Source organism: Drosophila serrata, unplaced genomic scaffold (genome assembly GCF_035046125.1).
Source record: "Drosophila serrata isolate PLE 108 unplaced genomic scaffold, ASM3504612v1 contig_334, whole genome shotgun sequence".
NCBI classification, from domain to species: domain Eukaryota; kingdom Metazoa; phylum Arthropoda; class Insecta; order Diptera; family Drosophilidae; genus Drosophila; species Drosophila serrata.
In genome coordinates, this window is record NW_028257232.1 from 421,592 (window position 1) to 439,159 (window position 17,568).

Genomic DNA, 17,568 nt, shown 5'->3' on the forward strand with positions numbered 1-17,568 from the left:
TTCAATTCGGAAAGCGTTCCATTGTTCATTTTTAGCAGGTTAATAAAACTGCATACTCCATTTAAAGGGTGAATTTTTGGCCGATTTTTGCAAATTTTCATGATGTAACCCCTTTCCTTTTTTTCACAACATGGGAAATTTCTGAAAAAAATTTTTTTCGCCCAGATATAGCTAGAAAGATTCGCCTGTTGATGCTGATGAAGAATATATATGATTTGTAGGGTCGGAAATGTCTCCTTCCCTTTCTTTTAAGCTTCTGACTGAAGGTGCAATACCATTTTTATATCGGAATTAACAATATTTTATTTTTTAAATTTTACGACAAATCAAAATTTAAAAATCTCATAACTAAGCCAAAAATGCATTAATTTCAATTCGGAAAGCGTTCCATTGATCATTTTTAGCAGGTTAATAAAACTGAATACTCCATTTAAAGGATTCCAGATATAGCTAGAAAGATTCGCCTGTTGATGCTGATGAAGAATATATATGATTTGTAGGGTCGGAAATGTCTCCTTCCCTTTCTTTTAAGCTTCTGACTGAAGGTGCAATACCATTTTTATATCGGAATTAACAATATTTTATTTTTTAAATTTTACGACAAATCAAAATTTAAAAATCTCATAACTAAGCCAAAAATGCATTAATTTCAATTCGGAAAGCGTTCCATTGATCATTTTTAGCAGGTTAATAAAACTGAATACTCCATTTAAAGGGTGAATTTTTTGCCGAGTTTTGCAAATTTTCATGATGTAACCCCTTTCCTTTTTTTTTACAAAAATGGAAAATTTCTGAAAAATTTTTTTTCGTCCGGAGATGGCTTAAAAGATTCGCCTGTTGATGCTGATCAAGAATATATATGATTTGTAGGGTCGGAAATGTCTCCTTTACTTTCTTTTAAGCTTCTGACTGAAGGTGCAATACCATTTTTATATCGGAATTAACAATATTTTATTTTTAAAATTTTACGACAAATCAAAATTTAAAAATCTCATAACTAAGCCAAAAATGCATTAATTTCAATTCGGAAAGCGTTCCATTCTTAATTTTTAGCAGGTTAATAAAACTGCATACTCCATTTAAAGGGTGAATTTTTGGCCGATTTTTGCAAATTTTCATGATGTAACCCCTTTCCTTTTTTTTACAAAAATGGGAAATTTCTGAAAAATTTTTTTTCGTCCGGAGATGGCTTAAAAGATTCGCCTGTTGATGCTGATCAAGAATATATATGGTTTGTAGGGTCGGAAATGACTCCTTCATTTTCCTTTAAGCTTCTGACTCCTGCAAGGGGTGTAAAAATCATTATAGTATTTTAAATTATAGTTGTAGTTTATCTTCTGGCATTCGGCATAATCTTTGTCATTCCGTCATTAACAAGAAGTAAATCGAACATTAATTCCGTAAGTTAAAAAAACTTTCGTTACAGGTTATAGACAGTTTATTAAACATTTTCTTTTTACATATATACAGCAGATAACTACTGACTAAAGGTAACTGGCGACTCTTCGTAGCCTAAATCACTCTTATTCTGTAATAACTATTCTAGGATAAGCGCAGACAAATTCGAAAATCTCATAAAGTTGAAAAAACAACAACTTTCCCCCGTACCCGCCCCTAACTAAATTACTAATGGCACTTCGATCACTCGGATGGATGGTTTGCTACACCGACACGGGCAGGTTGACGTGCTGCACCACAGCGAGTCCGCTGTTCAGCGCTTCCAGCTCGGCTGATGACTTGCTCTCCTGGAGCTGCTCCTCCCGCCTGCTGTTGAGGAAGTAGACCCCGGCAATGATCAGGCTGAACGACGTCACCGATATGAGGAGGGTTCCGTACTTGAGCGCGAGCTGAATGGCGTCGAGACCATAGGTGGTCATGAAAAGTGTGTGAAGCACATCCTCACCGAAGTCGCCCGCAGTGATCTCGATCCAGATTAGCGGAAGGATGGTGGCATTTACTAGGCGAGCGGCTTTATCTGGAATAGGTGCATAAGTAAATCTAGTCCTACACGAAAAGTATGTCTTATAAGCTCTACTTACTTTCCAGTATTGGCGTCTTGTCCAGCATGATGTTGATCTGGACGCGTGAGGCTCCGCCAATGGGGAAGCCAAAACGCGGATGGATATCGGCGTACGTCTGGTGCAGCTCCGCCTCCGGTTTGATGCCCTCGAAGAGATCATAGTACGACTTATTGCCGGTGAAGAAGTGCGGAAATGAGGGAAAGATGGGTGAATCCCCGTAGCACTTGGTGGCGTTGATCACTCCACTCTCCAGGCACATCTCCGTGTTCGTGCAGTAGCACGCGTTCGCTGGATTAAATTCGGGTTTGGCAAACACGTTCATTGGCGTCTTGTAGCGAATTGCATCGATGTTATTCAAGATGGTAACCTCCTTCTCAAAATGGAGCGGCACCTTTCGGCACAGGACCTGAAGGAACACATTGATGGTGCTTCGGTTCTGCAGCAAGTTCGGCGAGAACATTGAGGGTTCCGAGCCGTCAATTCGATTGCACTCGTCTCCATCCCAGTAGTCTAGCTGCGGCATCCCATTAAACTGGGTAATTATGCTGAACTTCCTGATGTCATCCTCGCCTGTGTTGAGCTGTACCGAGTCCACGCTGGTTCCGTTACGCTAAATAAGAGTTACCTTTTTAGAGCAGAGCAGTCAACCTTTTAGAGCTTGGCACTTACGTTCATCAGGAGGCCAAAGCGTTTCTTTCCCATGCCCAGACTCTTCAATTTGATAATCTTATCCTCGTAGCCCCAGAGAAAATCGGAGGCCGTTAGGTTTTTAAAGAGTGGCTCCTTGAATTGTTTGATAAAAAAACCGGCGACTAATCGATCGGCATACGGCATGCGCTTTACGTGTCCGGCGGCAGAGATGAGTGGCACATTTGGAACCATCAGCACTACGTCCTCCCTAACAGACGATTTCTCCGGCAGAAACTTGTACGATTTGCGGTCCTAAAATGAAATCACATGGTTAAGCACAGACACTACTCGTAAATGTCGTTAGAATCCTTACCCTGAAAGTGACCGTGAAGTTGTTGTTAAAGGAAACCTCATCTTTGATCGTGTGCTCTTGGTAAGTGAGTGGACCCACGTCCACGACCTTTATCTTGTCCGCCCGCCCCTCTAAGTAGTCTTCGATATTGGGGTAGTGGAATATGTGCGCCTTCAGTAAGGTGTCGAACTTGGGGTCAGGGTTGAGCCAGTCTTTGGCCGTTTCCGAATTCTCGGCCAATATAAGATTCTGTGGGTTAAATGGATTTAGCTGGAGAATAGTACTAAGGCCTGCAAAACAGCATCTCTCACCTCCAGCATTGTGTTGTTGTAGAACTCGGTGAACCACATTACGAAGAATCCAGTGACGCCGATCACGAACAGCAGAAACATTACGCCCAGCACTGGGGGAGACGGAGACGGAGGACGCGGATTAATCAAGCCTCCCGGCTTATCAACAGCGCTCTACTCACTTATCAGAGTTCCAATATCCTTGGACGTTGGCTCGCGGCTCTGCGCCTGATTTCGCAGTCCCAAGGCCTCCAGTATCATCTGCAGCACCGGCTTCGGCTTCTCGGCCCCACTCGCCATGCCGTAGCCTCCAAAGGTTCCCGTTCCGACCCTATTCAGCTGGGAGTTGAGTGTGTTGGACTTGGACCTGATGGCGGCCACTGTGAGATCGCAGTCTTGGTGGGCGGCTGGCAAGGCCACCTCAGGGTTGCTGGTGGTCGCACGTGGCATTGTGGGTGTATCTGGGGCAGAGCTGAAAGTATTGTAATTGAGAGACTTCTTATCGGGCTTTGTATATCCCAATATTACGCCACAGCCTCCACGATATGAGTTTATTCTCCTCTTCTCTTCCCCATAAGCAATCTGTAGAAAGACAAACACGTGGCGCCTCAAAGGGATAGCTTTGGCACTAGATTACTAGCTTATCGGCCAAACTCGGGTTCAATGAACACATAGGCGCAACAGCCACACTAGATTGAATCACTATTTTAAAGTCTCTGCGCGATGTCCGGCGTACCTATACTACCTCTTGGAGAAATAATATTTGACGGATTCAATTGATGGTTAGATTGATTATAAGTAGTCAATCGCTCGTTTTTTCGATTCTCGGAGCAATCTTCCGCGGGTTGAGGACTCTTAACCATGCGATTACAGATGTTTTCACAAACTAATCGGGGCTTATACTCCCAGAGCCTTCGCATGCTGCTCGCTGATCGCTGCTTCTGCCCGTGCTGAAATCAAAGTTCAGCTGTATATATGTACTCCCGTTCTTATCACCAGCTTGGGACTCTAGCTCTAGGAGCACATATATGTTCTTGGTCCCAGTACATACTAACTAGGCATTAATTCATAAATTAATCGAGACAACAACTATCAGCGTGTGCTATCAGCGTGTGTGCATAGAGTTGAGCTTTGGCAACCATGGGGTAAGTTCTGATTTGCTAACTTTGAAAGCGGGTCAACGGCTCTGATAAGGCGCAACCTGAGCGTAGTAATTTTCCAATATAATGATCGTTATATGGGTTATAAGAAAATGTGAACGGACAGGAACACGAACACGAACACGAACACGAACCCGATGGCGATCGCGAGGAGGAGGTTCTATTGATTATACTGTGACTACCATCTAACAGATAGTTGGTGGAACTGATAAGTATAGATAATAGATACTATTCCTAGTATTAAATGATTTCTGTGTGCAATAGTAAACGGTAAGGGGTGCTATCATCCTCCTGAAATTTAAATAGATTTTAAGTGGAGAGTTTGGAGTGGGAGTTTGGACCACCGATCGCAATAAAAGTTTTGGAATTGGGAGGAATTACTTGGTTTGTAATCCTTAGCTGGAACTAGGACTAATCATCGGGGCATGTTGATATCTATGTTTTCTTTACTACATATACGTATTTACACAATCACTAACCTTCAGCAGATCGGTCGTGATAGGTGTGTTTGACTTAGTCTGTTGAGAACTAGGGCCTTGTGAAAAATTCCGCTATCGCCAAATACCACTGCACTTGACTCCGACACTTACCGCCTGGAAGCCTCCAATGGATGGGTTGAAGACTTGTCGCGACGAAGGTTCCCGCTTTCCACCGCAGCCGCCCTCCTTTTCACTCGTGCGCCGGAATCAGTTGCAGAAAAGTGCCATTGACTGATAACGTGATGCGGGTGTGTGTGAGCGAGAGCTCGAGAGCGTAGATCAGCGGCATGCACTTGGAGTGAGCTTTGGGGCACAGCTGTTCGGTGGGTGTTATTTCGGTGGTGGTCAAACGTGCTCGCAACGAAACGGAAAGGAAACCGAACTCACAGACACTCAGGTACTACTAGAGAGCGCACCCACACACACACCAGGCACATACAGCTCTTATCTGGCGCTCTCTCGCTGCTCACGCGGCTGCTTTGCTTTGCACTTTCGACGACTGCCAAACATTTGGCGTCTTAATTAACAATTTCGTCGTGTTTACGCTGTGTGCACAGCACAAAAAACACTGTGTTGTGTGGCTGCTGAATAATATTATATTTTAATACCCCTCCTCTCGCCCACTCCCCCGCAGAGTGGTGATGCTCCTCCTGTTGGATGCTGTGAGTGGATGCAGCGGCTGAGTCCGTATCCGTATCTGTATATGCATCTGCATCTGTATCTGTATCTATGTATCTATGCTGCGACTGCGACCGACTTGTTTTGTATCCGTGCCTCGCTTCTTCTCGTTTTCTTTCTCTTCGCTTCTCTACACTTGGCTCTGTTCTTTTCGTTGTGCTGTGTGCCTTTGTTCGCCTGCTTCTTTGTTTTGTCGCCGTTCTCTTTTGTCAGCTCGATCGTTGTTATTGTTTTTGTTGTTGTTGTTGCTGTTGTTGTTGTTGGTCTCTCGGATCTATTAACTGGACCTGCAGCTGGAGTTGGAGCTGGTTTTCCAGTGTTGTTTTCCTGTGCTCCCTCCTCCCCCTTCCTGTCGTGGCTTAGTTTTTCCAGCTGAACAGCGACAATTAAATCCGGAGTATTCACGAGCGTTTTGTGGGGGAATTCGGTCGGTTATCGCTGTGGCTGGCTATATTGCTATATAGCCACCGCTTGATCCACTTGCCCGCGGATTCTGATTAAGGTTTGATTGCACGGCGAAGCAATCGAGCCGGCCCACGCACTATCTACTGCTCCGATTAGATCTTCGCGGGGATTTGAGGCTGCCACTGGAGCACTGGTTCTCCGCTAGACTGGAATGGTGCGTACTGCCCACCAAACAAGTTATTACTACGACGCTCGGAATCAGTTCGCCCCAGCAGTGAGCAGCAGCTGGGGCAGCAGCGCGACGCAGTCGCTCCTCTTTCCTCATTCCTCGCAGTCGTCGTCGACGGCGCCTCAGCGTCGCAGCCAGCGCCTCTGCCTCTGGCACGGCAGTAAGTGATAAGAGCGGGCGGTCAGCTACGACTGCTGATTACCGCTGGACGACGAGCGACTGGCGGCGGCTGCGCTGCCGGGAACCGGGATCTCTTGTTTACTACGTAGCAGCTTTGGCTTTGTGCGTGTGCCGCGAGACAAAGTGCAAATTTAATCGTCGCGAACACACAAAGGAGCCACCGATGGCGACCGCTCATGGCAGAGGCGGGAGACGGCGGACCCATATGCAGCCTCCCAGCTGTGTCGTTCCGCTCCAGCATCGTCATTATAGCCGAGTTAGGAGATGGAGCGGGGGAGCCGCTTAATATATGCTTATTGTACGATCTTAATTAACTTAATTAATTAATTAACATTTTAAGAACGATTTACGTTTTGTACAAAAGCCAGCTAAAGACGCACAAAGACGCCGGCACATTGCCATGATAATTTAACACTATTATTTTATTTTAAACACAAATCATAGAATTTTACTTTTTGGACAATACTTCTCTACTCTTTTGTTTGTGATTGCCGAAGAAAAGTCTTTAATTATATATTTTGTTATCCAATAAACTCAAAGGATATGAAAACTTCAGCTACCAGCTCGTCTTATTTTTATAAACATTGACCAAGTCCACAGTCCAATCGAAGAAGCTGTCGGACACGTTTTAATAGCAGTATTACCTAGTGCCACGATCTCCTCCACAGTTGCCTCCTCCACTGGTCTGGGCCTATTCATAGGTGTGTGCGCTCGCTTTGCTCAAGGGAATTGAAAAAACAGTTTAATTAGCACTTGAGCACTTAAGACGTTCTGGGACCCTTGACTTGGAGAATTGCATATTGTTTGCTCGAGCGATTATCGAAGGCAGCGAGAAGTGCAGGCGGGTCCACTTGGAGCACTTGCCGGGATAGGTGCTCCCATCTCTCCAACTCTCAGTGCTGATTTCTCTGTTTCAATTTCGCAATTCGCAATTCTTGGATATATTTAGACTGGCTTATCATCGGGCTCTCGGACTCCCGGCACGTTCGCTGTCGCGGCTAGAAGAACCCCCACCGGAGTCGAGTTATTGAACCCCACGGCTAGGCCGCGATTGTGTGCTCAGGCATTTATCAGCTTAGTCAAGAGTTTACAACTCATCTGTCGTTCCCCGATCGCTCCGGAATCCGAATCCCTGCTCGGAGCCAGTGCCTCGGTGTGTTTTGTTCGACTGAGCGACTGATAGCCCCGCTGAACCTTTTGTTTTGCTCCCGGGCCGATGACGCGGTTGGGCTTTCAATAATTCAATAACGCAATCCTAATCTGTTCGTGCTAGTTAATGGCCCTGTCGATACTGCCGGGCTAACTGCAAAACATTTACCTGTTCGGTCACCCTCCCACCCTTTCCAGATCCAACCTTAGGCGGGCTTCCAAGTTCAGGTGACACCCTGAGCGACTCTAAGTCATCAGCCGCTGAGGCTGTTCGAGGCCCAGGCCACTTCCTCAACGGCCGCTTACAGGAGAATCTTATCAGACGTAGGAGAGCTGGCTTATCAACCTGGTTGCCGGGTCGTCAAGTGCCAAGTAATTTCCGTCACACTCAAATACACGAAATAGTCACGAAATTATCAGCGAGAAAAGCCGAATTTCCAAGACGAGGAGGAAGGAATCCCGTTTGGAACGCATCTCCTTGATGGAAGTATGGGCCATTGTGTACAGTGAGTAAAGGTTGACCCCAAGCTTAACGGGAGTGGGGTGAAGGTCACCTGAAGCAATTGATGACACGCCACGCCACGACAGTTGAGTTAACATATATGTATGATGCGTAGTGCTATTATTTATCATTATTGCATCATTTACGGCCACAAATGCGCCATTTTGTATGGCAGTTTACATAAACAGAAAGGTCGCATGCAACCCGGTTAGCCTTATTGGCATGCAAAGTCGCCGTGGAGTCGAGCTTCGGATACGGGTCGAGTTGGGTACGGTGCGGAAGTGTGTGGGGTGTGGGGTGTGGTGTGTGGTGTGTAATTGTGGTTGGACTTGACGAGGAATGTCGAAAATCACTGGGCGATAATGTCTTGGTTCGCCTTCTACGTAGCTAGAGCATTTGTTATTGCCGGTCCAGAATGTGAACTACTTTACGGGACAGTTGAACTTAGCTATAGTGAACAAAAAAGTGACTTTAGAATATAGATTATAGATTATATATTAAAACTAATCAGAAAAGGAAGCTTTATTCTAAAAGCCAAACAAATACATTAGCAGTTTCCCTTCTAAAGTTGTAGAATTGATCGTTTCATCATAACATTGTCAAAAACTAATTTTAAAATTTCATTTCCGACCCCATAAATCATATATATTCTTGATCACGTTCAACATTTCACATGTCTAGGCATGTAGGAAAGATAATAAAATTTGCCAATTTTTTTAACATTTTATAAGTTACATCGTTAAAATTGTCACAAATATTATAAATATTATTAGCCTAATAAAAAATAGCATGGTAGTGCTTTTTTGGCTAAGTTATGAGATTTTTTAATTTTGATTTGTTGAACAAATTGTCAGATTAAAATATAAATAATATGGACTCAAAAGTTGGTATTATGGTTTTAGTCAGAAGCTTGAAACCCTATAAAGGAATCATTTCTAACCCTATAAACCATGTATATTCTTGATCAGCATAAAGAGGCGAATCGAATCTAAAAGATAATAACTTTTTGCCAATTTTTTCCAACATTTTATAAGGGGTTACATCGTTAAAATTGTCAAAAATTGGCAAAAATAATTGTATTTTTTAAATTTTGCAGATTGGTTACCATTGTAAAAACAAACACAAAACAGTTGTCAGAATGGAAATTAATGCATTTTTGAGTTAGTTATCCTATTTTTAAGGCGGTACGGTTAGTCAGACTTTTATAGGCAATAAATGCATTAGCATATTAACTAAAATTATGTCCTTTATCTTATATGTCTTACCATCAGTTAGGCTAATGAGTTTTATTTTTTTATAAATGAATACACTTTTATTAAAATCATAAGGGTTTTTTTTTGCCAATTTCCACTTCTTTGGGAGAATTTCTGTCTAGTCTATATAGAAGTTTGCCCCTGAATCATAGCTGGAAAATTGTTATCATTAGCCAGAACTCTCTGGGGGCAATTTCTCGAGTAACATTTCCAATTAATATTTCCCCGTAACTTCGATTGGCTTATGCAAATGCAGCAAGTTGCTCTCGCCAGTTATTTCCACAGCTGGATTGCGCATTTCCCAGTAGAGCCAGTCCCAGGTTCAGATTCTGGGCAAGCACAAAGCCTTGCGCAATGAAAATCAAGCATTCGCTGTTGGATCGCTGGATAGTCGCTGGTGCTGTCAACTTTGCATACATTCTTTGACTGCAACCTGTCGTCGCTGGGGTTTGGCAACAATTGCATGAGTCACTTGCAACTCCATGGCAGTAGCAGCTATCATAATCGGCCCGAGTGCAGCGGTATTGGTGTGGCAATCAATGAGATATTTTGGCTTCGACTCGGGTTCGAAACGGAACGCGCCATGCAACGCAATGAAACGAAAGACTTCAATGCAAGCAACAAACTTGTTTATCAGCCTGCCAACTGGGCTCCTCCGGCTCGCCTCTGTCCACCTCTGTCCACCTCTGTCCACCTCGGCCCACCCGATCTCGCCCGGCCTGAGCTTTTATCGCATGCGTTGCAGTGGAAAGCTCTCGCCGTTCGCCGTTCGCTCACTCTCGCTTTTGCAGCGCCACACACAAACTCGCACACTGGCAGCTACCTGCCATTCGTCGTCGCTCGCCTCTACCTGTTTATCAGGTTTTCCAGTTTTCGCTTTGTCGCAACGCCGAGCAGCAAGCCAAGCTTCTGGCTGGGAGCTTTCGCCGCCTGAACATCTTACGTTGGGGCTCCACTCGAAGACGGCGACTTCAGTTTCTCGGCGGCACTGCGAGCGTTCGAGTCGTTGACGTTTTTTGCCGGCGGTAGCCCCCAGTTAAGACGTTCCACCTGTCGTGAGTTCCTCGTACCGCCGCTCCAAGTTTCCAGTTCCAGTCCGGGCGCAAGAATCTAAGCGGCAAGACCGTACCAAATCCCCCCAGTGTGAGTGAGCTGTCCGCGTTGTCCCCGTGTGAGTGTCCCGGCATGTGTGTGTACTCGTATTTGTTTCCATTTGGAAATGCCTGTGGTTTGTGGCTACTCCAGCTCCAGCTCCAGCTACCATTTAGCTCGTCCAGCCTGTCCAGCTGGCGACTGGTCGCATTCCAGGGAGCTGCAAGAGAGTCCAATTGCTGCAGTCCGATTGATGGACCACCGACCCTTGGCTTCAAGTCTCCCAATTCGAATCCGAAACCGAATCCAACTCCATCCATCTCCGCCTGCGTCTCCGCTCTGATCATGGCTCTTGGTTGAGCAAGACCTTGCCCAGTCAGCCAAAATGAAACCACTTCGCCAGCGACTTTGCCTCGCTACAAAAGCGGAAAATCATTGAATTATGCTTTAGGGGCTCTGGGGGGGCTTTGATTTTGTTTTGTTTGTGTGTCTTGGGGAGTCTTGGGGCTTGAGGCAGCGGCTAAATGCTGTCTACGGCCCTGCCAAAAGCGCATTTGATGTACGTGCATAGTTTTATGATTACTTGTGTGGAAAAAGTGAAATTTTGCTCTGCACTCGAGCTGAGCGGAGTTGAGCTGAGCTGAGCTGAGCAGAGCCAAGCTGCCACGAAGCAGCCAGCCAGCGGCACACGGCGAAATCAAATAAAAAGTCTGCCGAAAACACACACAAGATACAAGATCCGAAACTAAGCGTGCGCTGGCAAGAAACCTCAGATAAATAAATAAATACATAAATAAATAGAGGGGCCTGCTGCTGCAAGCTTTTTTCTTCATTTTTTTTTTTTTTGTTGACCACATAACAATGCGATTATGCGAAGGTTGCACCAGAGCTGGGGCCAAGAGGTCTCAGGCCCAGCAACTCAGCAAACCGCCGAGCTTTGAATCATCTTCATCACGGCAGCAGCAGAAGCGGCAGGTCTAGGGCTTCGGACCGTTCCCCGTTGATCGTAAATTGAGGTGACAATTGCCAGGCTCTGTCTCTGTTGACACATTTCACTGCGAAAGCAGCCACACTCAGCCCCACAACAGCACACACACTCCGCGACGGTCGTCGCTGTAACTGCGGCGAAACTGACCTACTGACAGCCCAAGATGAGCCACTCGCGAGTCCGCAGCACATGTCAGTCACGCCATTGACGGCGACATCTACATTGTTAAACGCACAAATTTAAAAGCCATTTCATTTCGTATTATCAAATGCAGGCAGGTGAATTTCAGTCGGCAACTCGCTACCCATTTTGGCCGCTCTCAGTGTCACCACCGTGGCCGCAATCATCAGCGGTGGAATCTGATGAGGCGGCTCCTGGAATACTCTTTCGGGCAAAAAATCTCTGTAAGAAGAATTATTTCTTTTTTAAAGCAGTCAATTTCTAGTTAATATCCGCTCAACAAGCTTTCCCTATTAGCCAAGTGCACTTAACCGATCGTAACGTATCGCCTTGGCAATATTTATTGCATTTCGAACTCGGTTAACTTTGAAACGACTTTAAGTCGAGCAACTGCCGAGTTTCACTCCGCTCATAGGGCTTTCCCGAGTCATTTTCTTTACATTAGTTTCGAGTGGAAGTACTTAACCCAACGCACTGCCCCAATACCCTCGTTGGAGGTCTAGTCTAGTGCAGGGTATGCCCTGGTCGACGCCAGTGGCAAGCGTCCCAAAATTGGGTCAGGGTAATTGCTTACACTAAATAGCTGCTACCGCTTGTATTTATTTGTGCAACACTTAAACGCAGTGAAATTATGAGACCTGGCTCCTCGTCTCCACTGGATCTCTGTGCCTCCCAGCTCCCAGCTCCAAGCTCCAAGCTTCGATCGGAGCCACGGCGGATGTGCTGGCCGTGATTCCGCTTTCGGTTCAATCTGCGCACAAAACGTGTGTTTTTAGAAAGTAAATTTCTATTGAAGCTTGCTGATTCTGGCCGGGCAGCTGGAGCTGCTAATTGAAAAGCCACAACAAGTGAAACCAAAATAAAATAAGACTATTACATCAGCTGTACCGCAATTCGCTGGAATGCCGAAAGCTGTTGGTGGTAAGGCTGTGACCGCGGCGGCCTGGGTTTTCCCGATCCTGTGCTTTGCATACTTTCCAACCTGATAAGAGGAAATCAAAACAATCAACAAACAGTTGTTTACGGCTTCTGGGTCCGAGTTCGAGTCTGAGTTCGAATCTGAGTTTGAGTCACTCGGTTCTGCAAAAGCAAGGCTCAGCAAGCCAATGGGCCGTGAACACAGACCCCAATTAGCAGGCAAACCAAAAACAACTGCAGTTTAAACAGCAAAATTTGGTAAACTGAATCCAAATCAAAACCCAATCCCAGTCTGAAATCGTTGATTAATGGCTCAAATGCTGGGGCCGATCGAGTGTCACCGAAAATACATTTGAGGTGAAATAATTATGGGCTAATTAGTATTCAATGGGCATCATCGTCGACCACTGCCCGATGGTAGTGGATCGCGGCTTAATGCCTGAGTACGAATATTTAAGCCCTGCCCGAGTGTGTGTTAAAGCGACGTCAATAAAGCCTTCGGGAGGCGGAGACAGAGACGGAGACGGAGACGGAGGAGTGCGACCTTGTAGCGTTCGAAAAGCGCAGTAAACTCGACAAATAATAAACCCGTAGCTGTAGTCGAGTATGTGTGCGATGATAGGGTAGAGCGGACTCAAAGTACAAAGTTTAATGCTTTTTAGCCGAATCTCTCGTTGGAGAAATCATAAAAAGCGCTTCCGCCAGACTCCAAGAATTGCACAGATCGGGCCGAGGTGCGAACGTGCTCCATCTGAAGTTGGCTGTGATAAGACAGCCGTTTGTATGCAGCTGGGCGGGACAGTCTCGGATCGGATCGGATCGAACGTCAAGGGATCAATTAAAATGTTTCTATTGTCTCCGGCCGTGCGGGGCCTGCAAATGGCTGGCCATTAGCCGAATCCGTCTCCGAATCAGAGTCCGAATCTGCTCAGCTTAGCTTTGTTTTATGAATATGAATAATGGCCTGCCTGGAATCGTCAATTGTAAACGTTTCGGTTTACGCACGAATATCCGCACCTGAGAGATACATGTTTATGCCGTAGCCCTGGCCCCGGTCAAGGTCCCAGCCATTTGCTCCGACCTCAGCAGCGTCGAGCAGAGCTGAGCGGAGCCTGCCGGCCCATTAAAGAGTGCTTAATTGCCGGAGCTGAGCTTCAAGGTAAACCCTGCCAGGAAGGGAGCACCAAGTACTGCTGACAATTAGTAGCAGTACCAGGTTGTGCTGACTCGAAGGTTCTACTCGAACCGGAGTCAGTCCCCCCGAATTGGTTTCTCGCTTTTGTGCTCCGCGATGAATTGGCTTTTGGGCGAAACCGCAACATCGACAGAGCGACAAAGCAACATCGACGAGCAAAGCGATGTCAAAACAGCACAAGGCCAACACGCCCCAAAAACGTGTCTGAGGTCGAGGCATCGACAGCCGCATTTCTGCCACTCTTCCGATGACATCTCCCCGAGATCTCTATGGGGGAATTGAGGAATTGGGGAGACCATGATCGGCCCCAAGATCATGAACGTCGAGCGATGGCCGCGACCCGCCAGCGATATGAGCGATTGCATTCCAGTTTATCTGGCTTCGTTCTTAATTATAGATTAACGATGAAAAAACCCACTTAACCAGTACCTCTAGGTCTCTTTACGATGATCTTTGTTTTGCTTTTCCAGAACTAGCACCACCAGCCACAGCACCCAAACCTAACCACATCATGAACGGGCCCAAGCACAAGTTGTGCACCAAATTGTCCAGCACATACCTCAGGAAGTGGTGTAAGTATGATAATGCCGATCTGGGAGACATTAACAACTGATTGTATAACTACATTCTTGCCTGGCAAGTAATTTCAATATGGATATTTCCGACTTGATTTGTGTAATAATCCCGTCCTAAGCTAATTATGCACAACGCAATGGGAGGAGGAATCGCAAGTACTCTCCGCCTAGCCAATGCGATTCGCTTGGCTTTGGATTATAACTCCACGTGCCCGATTCTAGTTTTTGTTATTGTTTGCGCTCTCAGGGTATACACATACACATACATATACATATTCACTTTAATAGTGTAGTTTCTGCTCTGGCGACTGGTTAGACTGGTCTCCGGATGGGGATACACTTTAAAGCCGCTCAAAGTGCGCCGGATAGGATAAACTGGCTACTATCCCAACCTTTAACTGTAGCTCACTTCATGAGTTGGAGCTATTGCGTAGTAGTACTTTTCCAGAGGTCGTCTTCTTCGGCCAGGGATACTCGGATCCGATTATAACCCATTCTATTTCAAGTAGACTTTCCAGCTCTCTGATCGAATTGTAATTATTCAATCCCAACTAATTGCTGGATATTTATCGGATAACTCACTAGCTCGGGGGGTTTCATAACTGAGGTTAAAGGTCAGAGGGTTAGTGATTCAATTCAAGCTGACTCAAACGGGCGCCGAATAAATATTTATAGCCTTCTCCTCAAATATTTGCCTCGATCAAATCCACGTTTCCACGTCCCCGCTCAATAACAACTCAGATTGATCCCCCCTCCCGACTGACTCATCCCAGTTAGCCGCGTTAATTTATGCATTCGGTGAACACAATTGTTCAACAATCACCTTGGTTTTCCAGGGATTACGATCGTCATTGCCGCGGCTCTGATAATCGGCGGCATTGTGGTGGCCTGTGAATTCTCCGTGCTGATCGATGCTGTCGTGGACCGCATGGTGGCCCTGCGCCCCGGCGCCAAGACCTTTGGCTGGTGGGCCAAGCCCCCGGTGGAGCCCAGGATCAGCCTGTACATATACAACGTGACCAATGCCGACGATTTCCTCAGCAATGGCTCCAAGGCCATTGTCGACGAAGTGGGACCCTATGTCTACAGGTAAATAGCCTCCACCCTCCTGCTAATGCCGGCCTCGATCTGAATCCCCCATTCCGATCTGCAGCGAGACCTGGGAAAAGGTGAATATCGTGGAGAATGACAATGGCACGCTGAGCTACAACCTGCGAAAGATCTACTCGTTCCGCGAAGACCTCTCCGTGGGCCCCGAAGACGACGTCGTGATTGTGCCCAACATTCCCATGCTGAGCGCCACCTCCCAGAGCAAGCACGCGGCCAGGTAAGTGCACTTGTAATCCGCCTCCGTGACCCTGGCCGCCACTAACCTTGAACTTTCAATGGACAGGTTCCTGCGACTGGCGATGGCCAGCATCATGGACATCCTGAAGATCAAGCCGTTCGTCCAGGTCTCCGTCGGGCAGCTGCTTTGGGGCTACGAGGATCCGCTTCTGAAGCTGGCCAAGGACGTAGTGCCCAAGGAGCAGAAGCTGCCTTACGAGGAGTTCGGCCTGCTGTACGGCAAGAATGGCACCTCCTCCGACCGCATCACCGTGAACACGGGCGTGGAGGACATCACGAAGTACGGCATCATCGACAACTACAACGGCCGCACCCACCTGCCACACTGGACCACCGAGGCGTGCAACAGCCTGGCGGGCACCGACGGCTCTATCTTCCCGCCGCACATCGAAAAGGACCGCATCCTGCACGTGTACGACAAAGACCTGTGCCGCCTGCTGCCCCTGGTCTTCGAGAAAGAGGTGGAAACCTCGAACGAGGTGCCCGGCTACCGCTTCACCCCACCCGAGTGGGTCTTTGCCGACGTGGACAGTCATCCGGACAACATGTGCTTCTGCCCCGCCGGCAAGCCTTCGTGCTCGCCCAACGGCCTCTTCAATGTCTCCCTGTGCCAATACGGTAAGCGGGATTTCGCTGTTACTTCTCCTCCCCCGGGTTAATCTGATCTCCTTGGCTGCTCCTCAGATTCCCCCATCATGCTGAGCTTCCCGCACTTCTACCTGGCCGACGATAGCCTGAGGACCCAAGTGGAGGGCATCTCCCCGCCCCAGAAGGAACTGCACCAGTTCTTCTTCGACGTCCAGCCGGTAAGGCTTCACGCTCCATCAGTCTCATCTCAGTCTTATCAACCATCTAACTTTCTCTTCTTCTGCAGAAATTGGGAACTACGCTGCGAGTGCGTGGCCGCATCCAGATCAATTTGGCGGTGAGCCAGGTGTTCGACATCAAGCAGGTGGCCAACTTCCCGGACATCATCTTCCCCATCCTGTGGTTTGAGGAGGGCATCGACAATCTGCCCGACGAGGTCACCGACCTTATGCGCTTCGCCGAACAGGTGCCGCCCAAGATCCGCGTAGGCCTCATACTGGGCCTGTGCGCCCTGGGCGTCATCCTGCTGCTGCTGGCCACGTTCTGCCTCATCCGCAACTCGCACCGACAGAGCACCCTGCACCTGGAGGGCTCCAACTACCTGGCCACCGCACAGGTGGACATGAACAAGAAGCAGAACAAGGAGAACCAGCCCGCCGCCAGATACTAGGCGCTCTAGTCTTAGTCTGGTCGCAGTTCGAGGGGTCTCTGGGTGTCTTATAGTGTAGTGTAAGCCTTAGCTAGGAACTGGGACTATCCCAAGCCCATCCCTAATCCCAACCTTGTTCCCTGTTCCCTGTCCCCATTCCCGATCCCGTTCCCGTTTCCTCTCCCCTCCGAATCCGTAGTCTATATGAAATGGAGCTGGGAAGACTTGTATGTATTTGTATGTGTATCTGTATCTGTATCTGTATCTGTATCTGTATCTATTGTATTGTATGTAGGTTATCGTTGTAAGTAATCGTTATGAAAATTTGGATGTGTAGTCTTACGAAACAGTCGTGATCGCTTTAAGGCTCAAAGCTTCGACTCAAACTTCGATTTGTTATACCAAAACAGAAGCCGATCCCGCACTCGCTTTCCTGTCCTACCACATTAACCCCTCGTTGAAATTGGATGTCCGGACGGACGAGAGAACGGTCGCAAGTCAAGTCACAAAACTCTGGAAATGTTTTTTCAAATAAACAAAAAGTTCCGTCCTCTCGAATACAAATGTGCTTCATTAGGCCGAAAATTACGGACAAGCTCCGCATCAGAAATTTCTATTCAATAAATACATAATTCTATCGATTGAATGTACAATTTATATTCATTAATGTGTGTACAATAAACTACGATATTATTTTAATTAGACAAT

General features: G+C 46.9%; 2 protein-coding genes across 10 annotated transcripts; one reads left to right on the forward strand and one right to left on the reverse strand.

The window, feature by feature from the left end:
* Positions 1-1,420: 1,420 nt before the first annotated feature.
* LOC110184073 (lysosome membrane protein 2) lies at positions 1,421-7,402 on the reverse strand. Of its 5 annotated transcripts, none has more exons than XM_020952454.2 (7): positions 5,044-7,402; positions 3,476-3,765; positions 3,315-3,406; positions 3,025-3,252; positions 2,691-2,963; positions 2,040-2,631; positions 1,421-1,975 (listed from the first exon to the last, which is right to left on the reverse strand). In XM_020952454.2, the coding sequence occupies exons 2-7, from the start codon at positions 3,741-3,743 to the stop codon at positions 1,662-1,664; spliced, it is 1,767 nt and encodes a 588-aa protein (XP_020808113.2). In that variant the 5' UTR covers positions 3,744-3,765; positions 5,044-7,402; the 3' UTR covers positions 1,421-1,661. The 5 variants fall into 5 exon arrangements, with proteins under 5 accessions (XP_020808113.2, XP_020808112.2, XP_086693836.1 ...); XM_020952453.2 differs by having other exon boundaries at positions 3,822-6,437; XM_086837710.1 differs by having other exon boundaries at positions 4,933-6,262.
* Positions 7,403-7,938: 536 nt separating this feature from the next.
* emp (epithelial membrane protein) lies at positions 7,939-17,559 on the forward strand. 5 transcript variants are annotated; one of them, XM_020952415.2, is made up of 7 exons: positions 7,939-8,079; positions 14,172-14,273; positions 15,113-15,365; positions 15,430-15,603; positions 15,670-16,241; positions 16,308-16,429; positions 16,498-17,559. In XM_020952415.2, exons 1-7 carry the CDS (start codon positions 8,055-8,057, stop codon positions 16,879-16,881), a joined length of 1,632 nt encoding a protein of 543 aa, XP_020808074.2. In that variant the 5' UTR covers positions 7,939-8,054; the 3' UTR covers positions 16,882-17,559. The 5 variants fall into 5 exon arrangements, with proteins under 5 accessions (XP_020808074.2, XP_086693840.1, XP_086693837.1 ...); XM_086837711.1 differs by lacking the exon at positions 7,939-8,079 and adding an exon at positions 10,104-10,471; XM_086837713.1 differs by lacking the exon at positions 7,939-8,079 and adding an exon at positions 10,197-10,383.
* Positions 17,560-17,568: the final 9 nt, after the last annotated feature.